We start from the raw sequence: 24248 nt of genomic DNA, 5'->3' as shown, positions 1-24248 counted from the left end.
TTATTTCATGACTGTAGAGAAAAATTTTAACTTAAAAAGTTGTTAGTGTGTGTCTTCAATGGAATTTTCCTAAAAAATATTTTGCTTCCAGGGAAAGTTGGAGACCGAACTTTGTGCTCTGTGTCACCACATCTAAACAAGCAGACAGATTTACCTTTCAAGAGAGAACGAGATTTTGTATCCCTCCATAAAGATGGCAACATAACAATACAGAATCAACAGATACCTCAAAAGTTAGTGAACATTTAAGTCACCTAATAACATCTTTAGTAGATTTCTCTATCGATATTTATTAATTACTGATCAAGTTAAAAAAAAAACTACCTTTAAATAGTGAATATGCCATAAAAATGAATTTGAACAGATAATTGAGATATTTTAAGAGTGAATTGTTTTTTTCTTATATAATATTAAGTTTTTAAAATAGGTGAGAACTTATTAATGTTGAACCAGCTTTATAATTATCAATTGTTTTATATTTCACTTTGTGAGAAATTCTCTCGAGGAAACAATTTTATGCAACAAAACCTTTGTTGTTAATACATTTGTTGAACAATAACGAAAGACATTAAATGTTTCGTTCGCATTATGAAATACTCATTGCATTTCTCAAGGCTCTTGCCTAAACATGCAATCTGGTAGATTTCCTAATATGAAAAATTTTGGTATGCAATCTTGGTTGTTGATATATTTGTAGAAATACAGAGACTACCAGTGTCCTTTGGGCAGTTTCCCCCGGGGTGTTGGAGGTAGATGGAGCCCCCCTCTTGGTCCGCCTCTCCCTCCTGGTGACCTCATTGCTACCCCTGAGGGCCTACCTTCACTCCAGTTGTCAGGTGTATAGAGTCAATCAGAAGGGGCAGTCCCTTAGACAGGTCAGTCGAGATGTGATCGGAGAATGATTGTAATTGATTTTGAAGTGCATGTACGTTACTTGTAACTCTAAACCAAATTAAGGTGGCTAACTGTCAGTGGCCATTTAATTTTTTTTTCTATCTTCAGATATAAAAGTTTTTTTTTTTTTTTTGCATAGAATTACTTAAACATTGAACCAAGTTAAGGAGGCAAGATGGCAGTGGCCATTCTGACTTAATTTTAGAAGATCATGAAAATTTTAACTTGATTGTACACAGTATAGATAATTTTATTAACAAAATGTAAGTTGAAAATGATAGTATGGTTCATTTGTATGCAATCAAGTCTCTGTAACATTACAATGATTTAGAAAAAATCAGGCTTTGGGGCCATAAAACTTTGATATTAGTCTAACTTCTTCACTGTATATTCATTTAGGAACTCATACTATTATTATCTGTTATTTGATACAGGACCTGACCTCTTTATGGCATATGAGGCAGAGCATACAGCAGAACTTTGCGGAGACCACCATGCGGGGGTGGTGGAGTCAGCTCAGGACAGGTTTAATGAGTGCACTTCTCACTGCTGAGTTAGACGTCTGGCAGTCAAGGGCAGGTAACCCATGTAGGTGAGTAAGCAATTAATTAATATACAATGGTGAGTCTAAAATTAGTGTAAAGTACATCTATGTGCAATTTGTTTTGAACTAATGAAGGTAATGGTGGGTCTTATTTATTGGAAAAAAATTGTGATCATATAGCTTTTTTTGATGAAAATAGCAAAATAAATTAGGGCCCCATTCTGCAGGTGCCCTATAGTGGTCACTGTCCATCCATCCATCTGTCTGATCATCCAAGATCACTTGTCTGGGGCATATCTTCAATCCGTTTGGCCCAGTGTAGCTCATACTGAAACTTCAACAGTGTGCCTTTGGGTAATGGGTGTTCAGTGAGCTTAAACAAAGTTTCTAGGTCTAAGGTCAAGTTATAGCAGAAATATCTGAAAACTCTTTGACTTGATCATATGTTCTCTCCTCTTGGTCCAATCTGACTCATACTTCACTCACAGAGTGCCTTTTGTCAAAGGATGTGCAGTGACCTTTAATGACCTTTCTAGGTCAAGGGTCAGGGTCATATAAGACCACTTCACATAAACAGAGCTTTTGGAGAAAGAGTGTGCAGCAACCTTTAACCAAGTTTCAAGGTCAATCTGACCTTTGGTTTGTCTGCCAGTCCAAGATCACTTGTTTTGGGTATATCTTCTCCCAATTTTGCTCATACTTCACCTACAGATTATTTCCCATTTGCTTAATTTTGCTCATATTAAACCCTGAAAAGCCTGTTGATAAGGTTAATGAGCTTTACTTAAAGTTCTATGCAACCTGAAAATTTCTAATGTCATAGCAAAATCCTCTGAATTGCTTTTATCATATTTTCCATTAAGTGAGGCCCATTGAGATTGTCACCATCTCAAAGATGTCAGATACATGTATCTGATATAACATTAGAAGATCTTTTTATGATACGAAGAATTTTCTAATTTTTATCCTCTTGAATTCTTTTTCAGCTGCAGAAGGTGTTTCCAGAGTCTGGATCTGGATGTTGTGTTTACAAATGAGTTTCATCCAATTATAGTAAAGGTAACCAATACACAAGTTACATGGAAATGTAATTAAATCATGTTTCCTGTGTCAAATAAAACTGAACATTGCAAATTTGAAAAAATGATGTTGCAAATTGTGCTGTAAGGGAAAATCTAACATGAATTGGATTTTGTCACCAGAAGTGTATAAAGTGTAATATATTTTGATAATATGTATATCTATCAAAGGTAGGACTATCAGAACCAGCTCAGATGACCAAGGAATTTGTGGAGGATATGGTCAAGTTAACCTCCTTCAAGGACCCTGTATACGATGAAGTAATGAAGGCGGTTGGAAACATTCAACCCCAGAAAATGGTAACTCAATTTAATGTCATCTTTGTATGCTGTGACATTTTGCATTATATTTGTCTGCCTAAAATTTGCTGCAGTCATGGAGGGAAATCCATTTACAATTACAACTGAGTCGTACATCAACTGGTGGAAAAATCATTTCTTAAGGAACCTAAAGCTTTATTGATTTCTTTAATTGATTGATTATGATAATGGTCATATCATAAATCAGATTTTATTTGCATGGAAGAAATATTTAATGTTTGCAAATACCTGTAATTGATCACAAATATTTATACTCAAGGACAAGTCATTATAAAGCTATTATTTCAGAATATCAATATCTATTATTTCAGAATATCAATTTAACTTCCCTAATTATAAAATAATATGTTGCAAACCATCTTGGCTCAAGGGTTTAGGAAAATAAAGTCAGAGCCAGTAAAAGTCTGTAATGGGTAAATCTATGCATAGTATCTGTGTATGTGGGTAATGGCAGTACCCAACATGTGCTCTACATGTACAGGAGCTTTTTTTCTCTCGTACAGCATTGTAAGTCACAGTTATCTCCCTGTCTGACGGACTCGGACCTGATCTACTTACTGGACACAAGGAGAGAAGCCATGGCCCCTGTAGAGTTTCTCCAGGTAAGGGGAACTCGGTTTATTGATGTACCATAGAGTTTCTCCAGGTAAGGGGAACTCGGTTTATTGATGTACCATGGAGTTTCTCCAGGTAAGGGGAACTTGTTTGTTAATGTACCTATGGAGTTTCTCCAGGTAAGAGGAACTCGGTTTATTGATGTACCATGGAGTTTCTCCAGGTAAGGGGAACTCGGTTTGTTAATGTACCTGTACACTCATCTGTTTACTGAAAAATGATTCTAATTAGAAGCAATATTGTCAATGTAGGGTTTGCTTTTATTTAAATAGTTGATGAATACACAACTCACTGATTGCCTAATAACCAGCATTCTAGAAATCATAAAAATTTACCTCCATGTCGTATTCCTTCCAGGTGAATCAAAACAATTAATTATACCCCCTGCAAACAAAGTTTGGCGGGGTATTTAGGAATCACCTTGTCTGTCCGTCCATCCGTCTGTCTGTCCATCCGTCTGTCCGTCTGTCTGTACAAAATTCGTGTCCAGTCCATATCTTTCTTATGGAGAAACATTGGAAGTTCTTACTTCACATAAAGATTGTTTATGACCTAAAGGTATGTCATGATCTTAAACCAAGGTCATTTGGGCAAGGTCAAGGTCACTGGCAGAAAAGTGCAAAATTCATGTCGGGTCCATATCTTTCTTATGGACAAATATTGGAAGTTCTTAATTCACATAAAGATTGCTTATAACCTGAGGTTGTGTCATGACCTTGACCCAAGGTCAATTGAGGAAGTTCAAGGTCATTGTTTTAAAAAATGCTTAATTCCTGTCTGTGTCATGTCTTGTATTAATGGAAATAATGCCAAGCTAAAATTTGACACAAAACTTGCTTGTCTCAGGCCACATAAAATTATTTTTTAGATTCTCATCCCTGTCTCTCTGAATATGGCTTGCCCCGATGTATTCTTTTTTTTTTTTTTGAAAAAAAAATGGGGGGGGGGGGGGGAAATTTCGGAAAAAAATCGAGCTTAGTATACCTATGATTCAAAATGTTTATAATAAATGGCTGCTTGACGTGTGGATTTTCGTTTGATTCGAGTCATGTTTGTTAACATAAGGATGCAAATGTCTTCATGCATTAACTGTTAAACTTGAAATGAAATGGAATTTAAAGAATAGAAATTTGTTTGTGTACTCATATTAGCATTAACAGTTTTAAAAAATAGAGTAGTTGTTATTTATAGAATATGGACAGTGAAATAGATTCATCCAATATTTTCTATAATACGAAAAATACATGAGTTATGATTTTTTCTCAGGGGTGGGTATCAATTGTGAGCTTGCTCATAGTACCTCTAGTTTTATCAACAGTGGACTAAAAATAGATAGGGAATTTAGGAACTGCTAGACTAAATCTAATCATTGGGTATTATTATTATTGTACATGTCAAATGAAATTTCACATCTCTCACTGTTTGGCTTTTACTTCAGTCAGCAGACTTAAACAAAATAAATAAAAATGGTCTTGTGTATATGATTTGATGAGACCTAATATGAGTTTGTATTAGTCTATCACCTTATATGATTTAGTTATCAGAGAAATAATTGTACACTTTTGGACTAAGAAATCAATCTATTTGCAGCTGTATCCCTCAATAAATGAGGAATATGACCATTTGATGGATCACTTTCTTCATTTGCACTTCACTGATCATAACAGTCCCACTGATGCTACCACACAACAAGCAAGCTGTCATATTACTCCTGAGGTACACACAATGATAGCAGAGACAGAGAGAATACACCAACAAGTAATCAAAGGGGAACAACTCAGTTTGAGAACCATTCAACACAAACCTATGTTGTAAGTTGTAGTTTGTGTTCTTTGTATGTGAGATTAATATCTTAGATAAATTCTCTCTCTCTCTCTCTCTCTCTCTCTCTCTCTCTCATACAATGAAAAGTTGCTTTCCATTTCAGTATGTCAAGAAGACTTGATGCTGAGTTTTCAGAGGACAGTCTGGTAAACAAGGAAGGAAGCACAATTTTGTCAGCTGGTACATAAAATACCTAATTTTTAAATAATGGAATATTTACTGATTTCATTACCACGGTCATTAATTCAAATATATACCCCTGCTCCGAAGGAGAGGGGGTATACTGTTTTACCCTTGTGTGTCTGTCTGTCTGTCTGTCCATCTGTCTGTCCATCCGTAACAAATATTTCTGTTGCATTTATCTCAGCAACTATTTATCGCAGATGCTTGAAATTTTTACATAGTGTTTGTTAAGGCATGCCATATTGTGAGATATATTTTTGTACTAATCGGACGTCAACTTCCTGTTAAATGAGTACTTTGTTTATTTTAGCCAAAATTTTCAAACAAATTTTCCTCAAAGATTTCTCAGCAGCTATTTATCGCAGATGCTTGAAATTTTAACACACTATTTGTTTAGGCATGCAATATTGTAGGATATATTTCTGTACCAATCGGATGCCAGCTTTCTGTTAATTGTCGACTTTGTTTATTTTGCATATTCACATCAGAGCGGGGGTATCACTAGTGAGCATTGGCTCACAGATATCTTGTTGTTTTATATTGCAGATGAGCTTCAAAAGAACTGTAGTCTTGGTAAGATCTCGGATTTTGTACAACCATTTTTTTTTTTAGATCTATAACTGTTTGTTTGATAATTATCTTAGACAAATGATCAGTTTGGATCTCCAATTGTTTTAAATTTATGTAGCAAAGTGCTTCTTTTGTAGTTCAATATGATTTATCGCTGATGTTAAATATCTTTGTGCTGTTTGTGTCTTCCGTTATAAATGCCCATAAATAACAAAGTGCTTGTGTTGTAGTTCCGTATGATTTACCATTGCTGTCAGAGATCTCTATAACCCCAGCCTCTATTCAGCTGACCCCTCAGTTTGACCCCAGTCGGACAATGTACAGGGCGCAGGTAGAGTACGACACGATTGTCTTCTCTATAACTGCCACCACCGCACACTGTGACACCACAGCGCGGTTCCACACCGTGGACGGAGAAGAAAGGTAAACACAAGTCACAATTCAGTCTTTGACTTCCTCTCCTTGCCTCCATTTATTTAATGAATCCTATGAATTAAAGCTATTAAAAATTTATTTTGTTATCTTATTGAGTGTAGGTATAATTGCTTGCACTTTCAAATTTTAATGGTTGCAGATTGTAGTCTATTGAACATATATGAGGAAAAAGGATTTTTCATGACACCCCCCCCCCTATTTAAGGCAAAGCTGATGATGTTAAACATGTAGAATAAAAAGATATATTATGTAAATTTGATCAAGAATCCTTTTTTCTTCCTTTGTACATGTTTAAGATGTTGGTTACATATGTGACATAAAGATTTATACTTAAAATATTGAGAAAAAAAACCCCAACTTTTTAAAGTAGTTCTTTTGGGTTTTTGTTATTTTTTATTAGCAGATTCATGAACTACACACTTAAAGTCCAGTTTTTAACAGTTCAGTTTTTTTTATCTGCATGTTTAGAACTATAACAGACTAAAAGATCAATTTTTATGCTGTTCAGAGTTGTGAGGTTTTTTTTTATTGTGCCATATTTTTTTTGAACTACACACTAAATGACCAGTTTTTAAAAGTTGATTACAATTTTTAACAGCGTAAAAATTTTATACTGTATAAATTGTAATTCACTTTTGTTTGCATAGGGTTATGAACTACACGCTCGGTCTTGGTGAGAACCAGATCAGGGTCCATGTTGTCACCACAGCAGTACCAGAACCACAGATCATTAACACTTACATCATTCTGATCTGGAGGCGGGAGCGAGGAATCCAGAATTTCCGAACCTCACTGAGAGTCTGTCAGCTAACCCAGGTACAGCTCAGCTTTTTATGTTAATGCTTTCCTAGAGATTATGTCAATATTTTCCTTGAGATTATGTCAATGCTTTCCTTGAGATTATGTCAATGCTTTCCTTGAGCTCACCTTATTACGTCAATGCTTAACTTGAGCCATATATTGACCTTTGCATAAACTATTGTCTTGTTTCCTAGAGGTCAGGGTTCTTTTATTAGTCAGTTTCATAGTTAATTAGTACTTTGATTAAGTTCTGTGATGTAAAAATTACAATAACTAAAGGAAATACAAGAGAATCTTTAATAAGAGACAATAGAACTTATTAAAGGGGCATGGTCACAATTTTGGTCAAAAAATATTTTTTTGTTTTTAATGTTTACAATGCTTCAGTTAAGCATTTTTTATAGTCAATTAAAATTTGACGTTCATTCATCGAGTTATAAGCGAGATACAGAGCTCACAATTCTGTGCTATTAAAACAAAGCTCAATTGATGTTCTTGTTTCCATTTTTAATATTCCATGTTTAGACCTGAAATGAAAGTGACAAATACTAGGAGCTGTTTGTTTATGTATCCAAATGAATCAGCAGATAGAAAAATCAACTTGAAAAAGAACTCAAACCAGTATATGTACCAATGTAAACATAAACAAAACACAAGCCTTGTTTTAATAGCAAACAATTGAGAGTTTCTATCTTGCTTATAATTTTATGACCAACACTCAAATTTTAGTTGATCATTAGAAATGCATCTATTAAGCATGGGAAACAAAAATTGAAAAATAAAATTTGGCCAAAATTATGACCATGCCCCTTTAAGGTCTTTCGATTGTTACAAGAAGTCATCAGGAACATTCTGGAATATTTGGTAGTAATCTTAATAAAGTTTATTGTTATTCATGCATGGTTTTGCTAATAGTGTTTTATTCAAAGTTGTGTTTTTACTTATTTTATGTTATGTAAAGTGAAGTGACCATTATATTTAACAATTTAAAGAATTATTTTTGTTGAAATCAATGAAACTGATCAAAATGTACCTAGGCAGTGAAATGCATAACCATGTTTTAACATTTTTAACCTGGTATGGTAATTGTTTCTTTTCAGATTTGTACATTTCCTTATAACTTTATACAAATTTCTTCTAAGGGATATCAACTTAGGTCATAAATGGCAAAGACTAACAATATCTATCCCTCTCAAACTAATTGAGTTTTACTATAAGTTATATAAGTATGGTGATGTTTTGATTTTTTTCTCTCTGTTTTAGGACTGTGAGCTGCGGTATTCTTCATCACGTTCCTGTGGACTTCAGGCAGTCAGACAGTTCAGATCTTGGAGAATCTATCAGAAACATAATTCACAGCTTCCAATATGCCAGCAGTCTGATTATCAAGAGGGTAATTTTACCAGTTATAAGATATTTTTACTATATGGATCTAATATCAGCAGGAGGATAATTTTTCATTAATTAGATTTAAAAAAAAAAACTACATAATTCTTACTGGGGTTCCAAAAATAAATTTCGAACAATTTTTTTTGTGAATTTTGATGTTGAGTCTTTTCATGAAATGAAGTGTTAATCTAAACATTAAAATTGACATCAAATGTCTATGAAATGGCCGTTGTCTATAAATTTATGTATCACTGAAACTGTTAATTTTACTACATCAGCTTATTGATATTTTTTTGACAGCATCTTGGTTTGTCCCTTGTGAAGATTGTAAGAATCCCAGTTCCTGTCATTGGAAGACAGCTATATGGCAGCCAAAATTCTGCCAGACTACGCATCTAGACGACTATGACATCAGGGCGTGTTTCAAAGGTCGTAAAGTTCTGTTCATTGGAGACTCCACAAATAGAGGGATAATGCATTACATTCTGGAGAAGATTAATGGTTCTCTCTCCGAGTGGGATAAAACTCATAACCTGAAGCTGTATAAGAGTATAAATGGCAACCAGACTGACCTCAGCTTCTCGTATTACCCACAATTCTGGCTGCCCACCAATCACCGTCCTGCCTTTGACAAAGCCATTTTTCAACTCATCAAATGGTTAGTACAATCAGGTTATCTTTTTTGATTTGCTAAAATATAAGTAAGGTTGAGTCAAAGCCTTAGCTAATTTAGAAAGGGTCATCAAGAAAAATATGAGAAAGGTTCCGTAAAGTCTATAAAAGCTAAAGGGTTTTATGGTTCAAATTTTGTTCATATTTATTAAATAGATTTACACGAAATTTCCATGTCTTTATTTTGGATACATACTATCATTTCTTTCACATTTGTTCCCAGTAATTATGCTCAAAAGTAGTATTAATAATATTTTGATATTAACATAATGATAAAACATCAATATAGAAAGTTCTATAATTATAACAGTAGGTTCCTTATTTTACATGTGTACTTAATTCCTAAATTCGGCAGTTACACTGTTTTTTATCAGATCACAAGAATATAAAATTGTGAGCTCCAAACTACAGACCCTGAAACGTGCTACTACACCAGTTGCACGGTTCGGTTCGTGACGCTTTTTGAACGGTACGGTTCGCTTTGTGAACGGTACGGTTCGTTTTGTGAACGGTACGGTACGCTTTGTGAACGGTACGGTACGCTTTGTGAACGGAACGGTTCGCTTCTTGCACGGTGCGCTTTGCTAAAAATAGCTGCACGCTTTGTGAACAGTTTGCGCGCTTTATTAATGAGGTAGGCGTGGCCTGAACGCTTTGATTTTTCTCGATATAATTTTGTTTAGTTTTTGCCCGATCTACTTCAGCAAAGAAATAATTATGACAAGATGTTTTCTTTATTTATATGTGATATATTACAAATGTATTTCAATCTATTTAAAATCAGAACTTCCATCTTTCCCCCCGGTTTTTAATTCGTTGCGTGAAACGTGTACTCGGTGAAAACCGGGAAGCGGAGGTAATTTTAATTTTGATTAGTCTATTATTAGTAGATGAATTTTAGATGAATGTAATTATTACGATAGATTAAAAGAACTGTGACTTTAATCCGATATATTTTTGTTAATTCAGCGAGCTGTCGATAATTTTACGAAGCATAATAAGTTTTTATTTTGAATTGAAGTCATTAAATATTTCTAATCCATTTAAAATTGCTATGAAAAATTGCCCCAACTTTATTCCGATGTTTCTTTATTTACTTTATCGTTGTCTTGATTCGCGGCTAGTTGTTCTTTTTTTCTTTTTCATAATTCGTACAGTATGATAATTCTTTATTGCGTAGTAATGAGTACTATTGCGGATCAAATTGCCCAAGTGAATATACGATGTAAAAGTACACGCAGTTAATTGTAAGATAAACAATGAATTTCAGATAAGAAATCTTGAAATCAACTGTTATTTAGCTTTTTGACACGAATTTTTATTCATTTAAATATTGATTCTATGATTTTCTGCACTTGTTCGTATACACAGATCATACCTACATTATGTACATGTAACCTGTCATCGCTTCTCTTATCTGAACTAAGATCGCGTGTATAGTCATAATATGACTATTTGTTTTTTTTCGTTAAACTATACATGTAAATGTAACATATTTCTTACAATATGTACACAACTGGATATACACAAGTCAATAGGTTTTAATGGCGATATTTATCATTTTGTTGAACAAGTGTCCGCTCTTCAGTGTATGCATGCGATTTAGCTGACGTTTTAGAAATGCTGACTAACCTGTTTATATTTTATTTACCTTTTACACACATACTTGTTGTAAACAGGACACGAAAAAATACCCGGTAATCAACTAATGTTTAAAGTAATAAATATATTAAGAATTTATCTAGTAACAAAAATAATACGACAGCGAGGGAAAAAGACTCTGATCGCCAGTACATGAGTTATATAATCACGAAGTCGGAAGGAAATTATTCTTGAATAATATCAAATAGGAACACTCTTTTAAATAGGAATTTAAGAAAACATAAAACGTCTTCATACAATGATTTTCTTCTAGCCATATAGGAGGAGCCAAGTAGCACGCGGCGCATGGCCTGATCTGTACTGTTATACTTAAACTGATTGACAGGCGAAGCACGTGGAGTCCTGAGATAAAATCCCGCTCAAATGACCGACTATAGAATCCTTAAGGAAAATAATATAGTTCAGTAAAACTTTAATTCAAGTATTATAATCAACACACTAGTTCTCGTTCTCTCTCCACCCCTCTCTCTCTCTCTCTCTCTCTCTCTCTCTCTCTCTCTCTCTCTCTCTGAGAATGTATGTAATTGTGTGCAAACAGTTTTGAATTATTAGATTTTTATTTGTATGAATTGAATTCATTTATTATAGACTCATGGTTTTCACAACGATTTCAACACAATGACTAAAAGTTTGTACAGTAGACGATGTATTCAGATGGAGCTCGACGGTTAAAATTTCGACGCTATTTCACAACACACATATTAGATTGAAAATAAATTTAAAAAGAGCTGTGTTTGTGCTTACATATACTTTCTAAATGTTATTATCTCACTCCACTATTTACAATGTAATTTATCAGTTTTTTGGTTAATTAATGTACCCGGTAAATGATATTTTTATCGCAAGTTAATATTTGTGAAAATCTCGCATGTACATAGGGTCGCTGAATTGTTCCTCGGATCCATGCGCCGATAGTCTTTGGTGTAGTTGTTTGTGTACATATCTACAGACAGTTCTTTTGTTTTTTAAAGATTAATAAAAGCCATGAAACTAACAAAGCAGAAATAAGATATATTCAGACTATACACACGACAGATTGTGATGAGTTACCTAACAGGTGTCCGTTGAAAGGTGTGAATACCGGCATCTCATGCACACCTGTTTACGCATCCAAATATACAGAGTTAGTTGTAAAACTGAGACAATAGCACCTGTTGTGTAAAGAACCCAAGATGAAAGACGCTGTTGTGTTTCTGATCAGCTTCTGTACACATGTATCGCACGAGTGATTTTTGTTCATGAGAAATCACGACGCCATTACCAGCTATGCGGGAAATAAAGTTGAAAGTTATTCTATGGAATGCGTGTACTTTTTTTCGTTCAATGCTTGCATTTAATTAAATAAGCTTTTGTACATATATTTTAATTATCTATAATTCATTATATGAGTGATTTTTTGTTTATTTATTGCTACATAAATAGCTAAGCTACAAATCATTCTAGTCACCGGTAATATGTGGTTGTCATTTACTACTGCACATCCACATGTATTTAAAAACATGATCTGAAACGTTTTCTTTTCTCATTTTAATTGGTTTAAAGTTTAGTTGTAAATTAATTAACAAATTAAAAGGTGTTTATCAAAAGGGTTTTTTCCGATAACAGAAAATAAGACGTTAAGGCAAGCTCCCAACATTTTAATCGGATCGTCAGTTACAACATCACGTCTGTTTAGAAAAAAAAAGCACATGACTAAAATTGATTTGAATTTTGATAATATATCAATTGATGAATAAATGTATTTGGTAAACTAATTTGAATTTATCTAAGAACAAGTAAATTAAAAGGTACCCATTTACGATTTCAGATCACAAAAAATTAGAACCATGTATTGTTTGAACATCAATAGTTTACAATGTTTCAGAAATCGGCGATGCAAGTTTTGTCGAAAACCAAAGAATTGATTACGGTCTAAAAAGGAAATTGAATTATAATATTTTTGTAACTGCTTTCATAAGAATAACAGTTTTAAATCTAAGTATGTGTTATCTAATCCCGTATGAAAAAATCTAGTAAAATAAAGTTATCTGGTCAGCAATAATCTCCGTCCGTATTCATCGAAAGACATTAGGTCAATAAGCCGTATATGGAAGTTGCACGCTTGTTGCACGGTACGGTACGCTTTTTTGTCCGTCTGGAGGCAGGTCTTGCATAAATTATCTTGCACGCTTTTTGCACGGTACGGTTCGTTTTGTGAACGGTACGGTTCGCTTTGTGAACGGCACGTTTCGTTTTGTGAACGGTACGGTACGCTTTGTGAACGGTACGGTTCGTTTTGTGAACTGTACGGTTCGTTTCTTGCACGGAACGGTTCGGTTCGTTTTAGAGGTGTAGTAGCACGTTTCAGGGTCTGTATTGCTAAAATATTATAGAGGTCCTGACAGTCAAAAAAATTAGAAAAAAAATTTTTTAAATCTGCAATGGTTTCTTCCGGCAATTTACATGGACATATTTATTTCTAACATTACTTGTTTTGTTTACTGTAGGACGCGGCCTTTGAGCGATGACAACAGAACTGTGCTGGTCGTGGGAGGTGTCCACTGGTTGGCTGGCCAGCATCTTGATCTCATCATTAAAGCTTTAAAAAGGTTACAAATCATTATTCATTCTAGAAACTTAGATGTAGAATGTTGCCAAAGTCAATATTTTATTTTTCATTTCCGGTTTACTTTATTTCAGAGAAAATCTGACTCACATTAAGCTCATTGCCAAAGGACTTGGTTCAGGGTTCCATCAGCGTGTTATTGGTGTCCATTACTTACCAGATGTATGTGTCAAATCAGTTTCATTTATTTTTTTGCAAACAAGAGCAAAGATCAGAGTGGTAGACTTTTGTCTTTGCCCCATCCACTTTTATCATAAAAAACAAAACCGCTTCTTGTTTTTTTAGAAAAATTACAACAATAAAATATCAATTGTCATATGAATTGGGAACATAAAGACAGAACTGATAATTATTTATTTATATTATTTATTTAATTATATTATTAAAAATTTAAGCTCAGTCATATATATAGAGGTCAAGGGTCAAAACTACTATCATGAAATTTTGCAATCATTAATATTGGAGGCTTAATGCTTTAGTGCATTTTTTAAAAAGTTTATTAGGTAAGGCTGGGAGTAAGACTATTTAACAGTATTTATTAACTTCTAATTAAAAATGTTTTAGTTAATAGCTTAACATTTTCCTACTGTATATATGATATGGAATCAAATCAAAAGTTGTCACTTGGACACATGTTTTCTCTCCGGGAACTCCTGCTTCTCCCCACACCAATGACCCCCTGGCGCTAACATCAATGCCATGAGAGATATTGATTTAAGTTGTAGAACTTGTATATCAATTGTTGTAAAATAAGTAAAGTTTTTTTTTAATAGTTGATAAAAATGCAAGCAAGATTCTAGCGAATAAATTTAAATGTCAATTCTGCTAAGTGAAGTGAAATTAATAAGGTTATATACATTTGATTTGGCAGGTTTTGTCTATTATCCACCCAGCCTCCAAGTTGGTTGTTAATGATATAAGAATTTCAGTATACTGAAAAGATTTTATTTTATGAAAATTATACTTTGATAAAATGAATTATAAAAATTTAATTGCAACTGTTGAAGATGTGTATAATATTAATCATCCATAGGAGGTTCTTTTGCAATGGTCATGGCAATTTTCATTTGATATTTGATATTTATTCACTTATTCCCTAGGTTCATAAACATCAAAGAACAAGAAGATATTTTTTATATATATATATATATATATATATATATATATATATATATATATATATATATATATATATATATATATATATATAAAAGAAGGTCAGACCTGCATAAAACAATTGATAATGTGGATTTTTTCTCCATTTTAGTCTGAGATACAGAACTTAGTTCAGAGAGAAAGAGATATAGAAAGACATGGTACTCAACTGGGCTTTCAATTCATCAGCACTTTTAACATGACCATGGCTAGATTCAAAGATTTTCTACAGGGAAAGTGTGCATGTCATTTTCATAAGGTCAGTGATAAAATTAGAAGCATAATTATACCCGCACTTTCTGAAGAAAGTTCGGGTATATTGTTGTTATCCTGTTCCGTCCGTCCATCCGTCCGTCTGTCACCTTTTACTTTCTCAAACTGCTCTTACATCTTATAAACCAGCAAACTCAACTCTTGGAGTTTGATTTGGGGTATCATGTTGTTTTGTAAAAAGGTTTTAAAAATTCTCTGTTAGTCCTGGGGGTCAAATAATTGGTAAAAAATGATGTTTTTTTACAAAAACCTTCCTCGAACTCCTCCTACATTTTCAACAGTAGACAAATCATCTCTTGGAATATGTTTTAGGGTATCCTATAGATGCGCAATAAGGTTTCAGAATTTTCAATTTTGTCCTGGGGGTCATTTAATGGCTGAAAAATGACATTTTTTTTTGGCAGTAGCCAAATGATCTTCTAGAATATGATTGGGGGTGTCATATTGAAGTGTGATCAGGTTCCAGAATTTTTTTCTTTACTAAGGGGATCAGTGGGCAACAAAAAATGATGTTTTTTTGCAAAAAAAAGTATGGTTCCCAGAACTCCTCTTACAACTTTTGGAATAGCTATGTCATCTCTTAGGATATAATTGGGGCTGTCCTATAGATGTGCAATAAGGTTTTAAAAAATTAAATTTCATCCAGGGAGTCAAATAGTAGCAGAAAATTGACGTTTATCACTAAAAAAAACCCATAGATCCAAGAGCCCCTCTTATGATTTAATGGATAGACATATTATATCTTCGGATATGATAGGGACTGTTCTATAGATGTGCAGTAAGGTTTTAAAAATTTAAATTTCATCCAGGGAGTCAAAAATTATCAGGAAATTGACGTTTATCACTTCCAAAAAAAACATAGATCCTAGAACTCCTTTTATGATTTAATGGATACACACATCATATCTTGGAATATGATAGGAACTGTTCCATAGATGTGCATTACAGTTTTGAAAAATGAACCCTGAGGCCCATTACCTGCATACCTTTTGATGCCCTTTAAGGATCAAGACTATATTTGATTAAGGGGTGGGGATCTCAACCGTTTTCGAGATATTCGTGAACTTCCTGTTCGAGGGGGGTCATGACCACCCCCGGGGCCCATGACCTACATACCGTTTGATGCCTCTTAACACAAGAAACAAGAATATATATGGTTTAAGGTTGGGGATCTCACTGTTTTGAAGATATTAAGGGACTTGCTGTTTGAGGGGGTCAGGACCACCCACAGGGCCCATGACCTACATAACATTTGATGCCCCTTGACATCAGAAACATGAATATATATGGTTTAGGGGTCATGATTATAACAGTTTCTTAGATATATGGTAATTTCAAATTCCTTGGGGGTGGGGATGACCCCAGGGGTCAGATCTAATAAACCCTATATATTGCCAGCAACAGTCAACATATGATTATGAAAACCCTATATTATTATCTTTGTCCGTTTTCAAGTTACCATTTACAATAGAGTCTACGATTCTTCCTACAAGGTTCAATGTTAGACCCCACACCCTTTTAACCCCCCCCCCCCCCCCCCCCCCCGAAAAGTGGTTATCTAACCCAAAATGAGAAAAATCAAACCAGGGTGCAAAACTACATGTAGATATGCAGGCCTATCATATCCTAGAGTTTTGTACAATTCTGTTCAGCCATCTCTGAGAAACAAGTTCAGAGCAGGAAAGAAGAAAAAGAAGAAGACGAATAATAATACATGTATTAAGAACCATACAAAAGCAATTAGTCTCCAAATTTCATTCGGGAGACTTAATAATAAAGATTAAATAGAGATAGGATCATCAAACATCAATAATTTAAAGATAATTGACAATTTCTGATTCTAAGGGGGTCAGGATGACCCCTTATGAGCAAGTCGAATCTCAGACCCCAAACTTTGGGAAAGCAAATAATTCTTTGAATTCTGTCGGTCGGTTGGTCATTCCACCAACAGTTTCCGTTCATTTTCTTCGCAGAGGATGAACATATTGAAATGAAATTTGGTATACAGATTTATCATGATTATATCTAGGTCAAGTTCGATAATGGGTACGATCAAGCAACTATCGACAGAGTTATGGCCCTTGGACAAAGAAAAATTCCAGTTATCGACAGAGTTATGGCACTTGGACATAGAAAAATTCCAGTTATTTGCAGTTTCCGCTCATTTTCTTTACAGAGTATGAACATATTTGAATGAAATTTGTTATACAGGTTTATCATGATAATATTTAGGTCAAGTTTGATATAAGGTACGATCGGGCAATTATCGACAGTGTTATGGCCCTTGGACAAAGAAAAATTCCAGTTATTTGCCGTTTCCGCTCATTTTCTTTGCAGAGGATGAACATATTTGAATGAAATTTGGTATACAGGTATATCATGATAATATTTAGGTCAAGTTCAATATAAGGTACGATCGGGCAATAATCGACAGAGTTATGGCCCTTGGACATAGAAAAATTCCAGTTATTTGCAGTTTCCGCTCATTTTCTTCGCAGAGGATGAACATATTTGAATGAAATTTGGTATACAGGTTTATCATGATAATATCTAGGTCAAGTTTGATAAAAGGTACGATCGGGCAATTATCGACAGAGTTATGGCCCTTGGACAAAGAAAAATTCCAGTTATTTGCAGTTTCCGCTCATTTTCTTCGCAGAGTGTGAACATATTTGAATGAAATTTGGTATACAGGTTTATCATGATAATATCTAGGTCAAGTTCAATATAAGGTACGATCGAGCAATTATCGACAGAGTTATGGCACTTGGACATAGAAAAATTCCAGTTATTTGCAGTTTCCGCTCATTTTCTTCGCAGAGGATGAACATATTTGAATGAAATTTGGTATACAAGTTTATCATGATAATATCTAGGTCAAGTTCAATATAAGGTACGATCGAGCAATTATCGACAGAGTTATGGCACTTGGACATAGAAAAATTCCAGTTATTTGCAGTTTCCGCTCATTTTCTTCGCAGAGGATGAACATATTTGAATGAAATTTGGTATCATACAGGTTTATCATGATAATATCTAGGTCAAGTTTGATATCAGGTACGATCGAGCAATTATTGACAGAGTTATGGCCCTTGGGCATAGAAAATTTTCAGTTATTTGCAGTTTCCGTTCATTTTCTTTGCAGAGTATTTTAACCCAACTTGGTACAAAGCACCCTTTGACAACGGGGATTCAAAGTTGTAAAATTAAGGACCACCTCATTTTTCAAGGGGAGAAACTTTAGAGTTATTGAAAATTTTTGAGGTATTTTCAAAAACCTCTTCTTAAATGATGTTTGGTTAGGAAAACTGAAACTTGTGTGGAAGCATCCTCATGTAGTGTAGAATCAAAGTTGTGAAACTCCTAGTTATTATGCAAATAAACTATAAACTATAATTGTGAATTTTATGGTGCCTTGGTCAAGGGTTCTGGTGCTAGGGCGGGGCTCTATGCTGTATGAATTATTATAATTCTTTGAAAATCTTTGATAAATTGTGAATTTCGTGACATCAGGGGTTCTGGTGTTTGAGTGGGGCTCTAAATAAATTGAGTAATGGATCCTTTGCTCCTGAATATTGAGCAAATGAACTATATGTAAAAAATTGTGATGAGGAAGAATGCCTCTTCCAAAAGTATGAAGTTCATGGCCCCTGGGCTACAGGTTCCGGTGTAGGATGGGTTCTAAATGATTGCTGTAATTCTTTGAAAATCTTCTCTACTCCTGTGTATTAATCTTATGAATTAGGTACATAGTTGACGAGGAAGGAAGAGTGCCTCTTCCGAAATTATGAAATTTATGACCCCTGTGTCAAGGGTTCTTTTGTTAGGGCAGGGCTTTAATGATTATATTGGGTAGGGTGGTGCAATTTCAACCGATTATTTTTTTGAGGCTGAAGATTAGTTCAATTATATGCTACAATTCTTCATAATTCTTTTTCTAGAATTTATAAAGTTTATTAAATTAACCAATCCCAGAATATTAAGAATGATTTCATTAGCCCTATAATTATAATGCCCTTGGATATACATGGCAAAACCCACGCAGCAGTTACTCATGTGTACTCATGTGACTATTGAGGCCCATGGGCCTGTTGTTTTAATTACATATAAAAAGGTCCTGTTATTGGAAACAGTCTTGTTTGGTTGCTGACCTTTCCAAATTGGATGGGTAATTTGTTGGTCATCTAGAATACTTGAAAGTATATTTACATAAATTTCCATTACACCGAGATTCTATAAATAAAGCACAATCACTTTTTGTCCATTTCCTTTTTACAATGTTCAACTTCGAATAAAAAAAAAATTGTAAGAAAGAATTACATATTTTAAAAAATCAAAACTGCTTAAGAAGAAAGAAATTAGTTTATATTTGTTTCTTACCAAATGAATTAAGTTAGTTTTTTTTTACCTTATTTGATAAAAAGTAATGTATCCCAGGTACTTAAAGATTCTTGAAAGTGCACTGATTACTAAAAATAGATACTGACCGCTAAGCAAGTCTAATCCAAAGTTTAGGGTTTTTGCTTCCTATAAACTTACAGTGGTGTGGGACACTTCCATGTTGTGACATATTGTTTAAATTGAAATCAACAATAAAATGAAGTGTTATTATGTAAGTAATTTCCGTACCAAAATTATCACCTAACAGCATAGGGCAGTGGTTGAGAGGGTTTACTACAAATCTGTAAGCTATGAGTTCGAATTTTGCTGGGTTTTTTACAATTTTTACCTCTCCGAAAACTGAAACTTGTGTGGAAGCATCCTCATGTAGTGTAGAATCAAAGTTGTGAAACTCATGACCCCGTGGGTAAGGTGATGCCACAATGGGGGTCGACCTTTTACTTCAGAATTTATGGTGTAAATCTTTAAAAATCTTTTCAGAATCTAATCAGCTGGGAAAGCTGAAACTTGTGTAAAAGCATTTTCAGAAAGATTTAGTTTCAAAGTTGTAAACTTCATACCCCATGGAGGTAGGGTTGGGCCACAATGGGGGGGGGGGGGGGGGGATTGAACTTTTTCATTGGAATACATAGAGTAAATCTTAAAAAATAAACAGCTGGGAAAGCTAAAACTTATGTAAAAGCATCCTTATGTGGTGAAGATTTAAAGACGTGAAAATCAAGACCCTCGGTAGGATAGGTAATGATTTTGGGGTCGAATTTTTACATAGGAGTATATATAAAGTCTTTAAAGATTTTCTTCTCAGAAACTAATCAGCCAGGAAAGCTGAAACTTGTGTGGTAGCATCCTCATGTAGATTGGATTGAAAGTTGTGAAAATCATGTCATTCAGGGTAAGGATGGGGCCACAACGAGGGGAAGGCAGGGGGGGGGGGGTCGAAATTTTACTTCGGAATATATAGTATAAATCTTTTAAAATCTTCTCAGAAACTAATTAGCCAGGAAAGCTGAAACCTGTGTGGAAGCATCATCAGTTCCGGTAAATTCAAGTTTGTTCAAATAATGACCCTAAGGAGAAGGAAGGGTCACAATGTGGGGAGAGACTTACCGGTACATAAGAATATAAAGAGAAAATTTTTGAAAGAAATCTTTTTCGAAACAATATTTGCCTAGACCAGCTCTAACTTTACTGAAAGCAACCACAAATGATGTAGATTAAAATTCTTTCAAATAAAAATCTTGAGGAGTAGGGTGGGGCCACATTTGGGATCCAATTTTATAACGAAAATTATTTATAATTATATTTTAAATATTAAAATATTATTATCCACAAAAACTAAAATGTTATAATATATGGTTTTACTTATATGCAAGCATTTTTACATGATGCTGGTTCTTTAAAATTGTTTAGACTTTGGCCCCTTGAGGACTCTTTGACCTCACAAGGAGCTCAGAGTTTGTTGTACATGTAGGTTTCTATCCCATATATATAAACAATTGTTTAGGATCTTTTTGAGAACTACAATGCTCAACAGGTGATATGACTATAAATATATCCAGTTAGAAAAAGGACTTGATGGTAAACATAAGAATAACCAAGTGAATTTTTCTTTAAAATTTTAATCAGGATCTACATGTATTATATACATTGTCCAGATATTTGTATTTTGGCTTCATTAAAAAGATTTAATCTAACTTATTGTTCCTCATGAGAGCGATGTGGTCTCTTGTTTGATTAAGGTCGTTGTATTACATAGTACATATATAATTATGAAATGAATTTTTTTTTTTTTGCAATTCACCATATGATTAATTGGTATGTTCTCTGTTGTCTGAAACATGATAATTGTTAGGTTAATGGGAAGAGAAAATCCCGTAGGGTATTATTTCATACTGTGGAAGTAATCAGAGTTTCATTTCTGAGTAAATTTTCATTTGTCTCAATAATTTTAACCAACCTGATCTCACATCATCTAAGGCTCCAGTTGATGTCTGATTTTTTAATTAAGATTTTGTGGAGAAGAAAGTACATATATAATTATGAAATGCACAGTTTAATCATTGTCTTTTAAGCGTATGAGTAAGTGGTATTCAATATAAAGGAAGAAATCGGCGTTTAACTTATGAGGGAAATTCTCATTTGTCTCAGTAATTTTAGCTTCATGAACTCATTATTACAATAACTCAAAAGCAAAGACAGGTCACAGCAATTATATTGACTATTTTAGGGATAATTAGCAAAGCAGACTACTACTTGTCATAGGACATGAGTAAACTCTAAAATACATGTCAAAAAATGATACACCATGACATTTCCTCAATCGTCCTGCTAACTTATAAACTTTCAAATCATAAACCATTGAAAGATAGAAAAAAAAACCTGTATGTAATCCTTATTTTCGTTTCTTATTCAATAATCAATATATTTGCTTTTCCGCCATTATATCTCTACTTTACCCAAAATATCAAACATTAATTTAAAACAAAAAAAGCACTCAACAAAACTGCTAAATGTTCACCAAATTAAATAGAGTAATGTTGAAATTACGAAACAAAATGATGTGAAATTGTCAACATTTCGTAACTGATATGTCTTCTCATCAAAAGCACAGATGAAATTTAATAACACCGATTGAAATCATTTACTCATGACGAAACGTATTGGTATTTTTCTGCGCATGCTTAATGTGATTGTCATTACTTTGTAATTGATTTAGTCTTTGGTGATAGTTTTAAAAGAAAACCACTTAACATGGTCAAACTGATAACTGCAAATGCAGCCAGAGCCGTTGGAATATTGGTGCTTGCACTGTTGCCACAACCGATCGTATTCACTTGAAATTTGTTGTTTGTTATGACCACGACATTGTTTAAAATTAGTGCTGAAACGAATGTATGAATATTTGCAAATGAATAGTAAATTTTTAATATTCGAATGGATAATTAGCATTCGAATATTTGGTCACATGTTAAACGACCGTCTGCAGCGTTGTAAACTATACAGCGTCGAGTTATTTCATTACGATTGAAGAGAGAGTGATTGGGTTTGGGAACATTTCACTCTTAACGAAAGTAAAGACAATGTCATTTCAAACTCTGTCCAGTTGGTACAAGTGGCATTATTTAGAAAGGAGCAACCTAATCATTCATCTAAAAGGCAAAAACCCATCGGCCTCTTAATATTTGTTATAATTATCATAAATTAAAAATTCTGATGACTTGTTTAAATTGAAAGTAAAGCAGGGTTTACATTGGATGAAGACAAACATTTCGAATAATGTATTGATAGCAGAAATATTGAAATGATTTGTTAAATATGTTTGATTGTGTGCATGTGAGTAAAGAGTGATAATATCAAAAGGTACATCGAAAGGATTTTCAAAGATACAATTTTGATAAAAAAAATTTCAACGAGACGTTTCCGGAATCAAAGTTTTTATTGGTTTTATGAAATACTGCAATCAGACACGGTGGAAAGCATTGAATTGATAATGTTTCGGTCTCTGGAGTCAGGACTGCAGTATTATGTATTTAAAAAGTAATAAATCTTTTGGTTGTAGTTGATTGAAATGTAATTTTTTAAATATCATTTGCATAGCAAAAATGTGCTCCGAATTCAATGGATACTTCTATGTTAAGTTAAGCTGACGTGTTTATGCAGTCTACACATTCAATTGCATAGTCAAATAAGCTGTCAAACATCCGAAGGAAAGGTTATTTTGATAATTTTTTCTCTTTTGTAAGTGTAATATCATTTTTATCGGCAACTTAAAACAATCCAAAAGCTCTGCGCAAAATTCAACCAAACCGGAAGTGTTAGAGATATTTACCAAAGGTCAACATATCGGGTCGCAAACTGAAGTCAAGGTCAATGCATCGTTGTTAACAATTTGGAAGTTAATTGGATATCAGTCACCCTGACGGCACGACATATAAATGTGCTTATTTCATATATGAAATACAATATACTGGTGAACACTTTAAAGTTTTGTTGAGTGTACAGGATGCATAGAAAAAAAAAACCCCCAAAAATCTTGGAATCCAAGAAAAGTTGGACAAGCCAATAGCCATTTAATGTACGGATCACAAAAAGAGAAAAATTTTAAAAAAAAGAAAAGAAATAGTGTATATTATAGATTAAACTTTGAGGAATCGATTATAAATTCGGCTTGACCTTAATATGAATTAAAGGGATCAAAGTGAACAAGTAGACTTATTGTTCTCAAACAATTATAGGTCTTACACCTTAATATTTTTAATAAATTGTGAGATTGCTCAATAAGGTATACAAAAAATTATTATACCTGTGAAATATGTTGTACTAGAAAATGGGAAAACCACAAAGCCACCCAAGCTAAATAGAAAAGAAGAAGAAGAAGAAGAAGAAAAACAAACATAAACAAAACAAGACTGAGGTCTTTCAACTGAAAGGTGGAAAGACCTAATTATAAGTGATACAAGGTGCCCTTGATCTGTTTGACAGTGATGATGTCTGCTTGATTGTTTGAAAATATCAAGAATTGTAAATAAATTTCCAAAGTTCTTTCAGACGAACACTTTTTGACAATGGCGCCAGTGAAGCAAAATAGTCATGAAATACATATCCCATTTAATTTCTTGGAAAAATGTTATTCAGAGTTTTTAAAGGAGCAAAAATCATACCAAAGTGAGAATGATAGATATTATGAAAAGTATTTTTTGGGGTCAAGGATGGGCTTTATATTATGACTGGTGATCGACGACTGGTCATCGATTAACTGAAATTGACACTCTGCTTAAAGAAAATACATGTGTTATTTGAATTTTGCATAAATTTTCAAGTTCGT

General features: G+C 33.7%; 1 protein-coding gene across 7 annotated transcripts in view; it reads left to right on the top strand.

The window, feature by feature from the left end:
- The window catches only part of LOC128159180 (cadherin-like and PC-esterase domain-containing protein 1), a 38117-nt gene that overhangs the window by 10228 nt on the left and 3641 nt on the right, over positions 1-24248 (top strand). For all 7 annotated transcript variants that reach the window (XM_052822244.1, XM_052822243.1, XM_052822247.1 and 4 more), the window contains 16 exons: positions 92-233; positions 698-875; positions 1329-1486; positions 2425-2497; positions 2689-2817; positions 3342-3440; positions 5044-5264; positions 5381-5457; positions 6007-6033; positions 6261-6453; positions 7113-7281; positions 8530-8659; positions 8956-9313; positions 13476-13577; positions 13669-13756; positions 14862-15008. In XM_052822244.1, the coding sequence (XP_052678204.1) occupies positions 92-233; positions 698-875; positions 1329-1486; positions 2425-2497; positions 2689-2817; positions 3342-3440; positions 5044-5264; positions 5381-5457; positions 6007-6033; positions 6261-6453; positions 7113-7281; positions 8530-8659; positions 8956-9313; positions 13476-13577; positions 13669-13756; positions 14862-15008 (2291 nt within the window). The remainder of the gene's footprint in view (positions 1-91; positions 234-697; positions 876-1328; positions 1487-2424; positions 2498-2688; positions 2818-3341; positions 3441-5043; positions 5265-5380; positions 5458-6006; positions 6034-6260; positions 6454-7112; positions 7282-8529; positions 8660-8955; positions 9314-13475; positions 13578-13668; positions 13757-14861; positions 15009-24248) is intronic.

This window comes from Crassostrea angulata, chromosome 8 (genome assembly GCF_025612915.1).
Source record: "Crassostrea angulata isolate pt1a10 chromosome 8, ASM2561291v2, whole genome shotgun sequence".
NCBI classification, from domain to species: domain Eukaryota; kingdom Metazoa; phylum Mollusca; class Bivalvia; order Ostreida; family Ostreidae; genus Magallana; species Magallana angulata.
The sequence above is the reverse complement of the archived record's forward strand: the minus strand, read 5'-3'. Positions and strand labels throughout refer to the sequence as shown.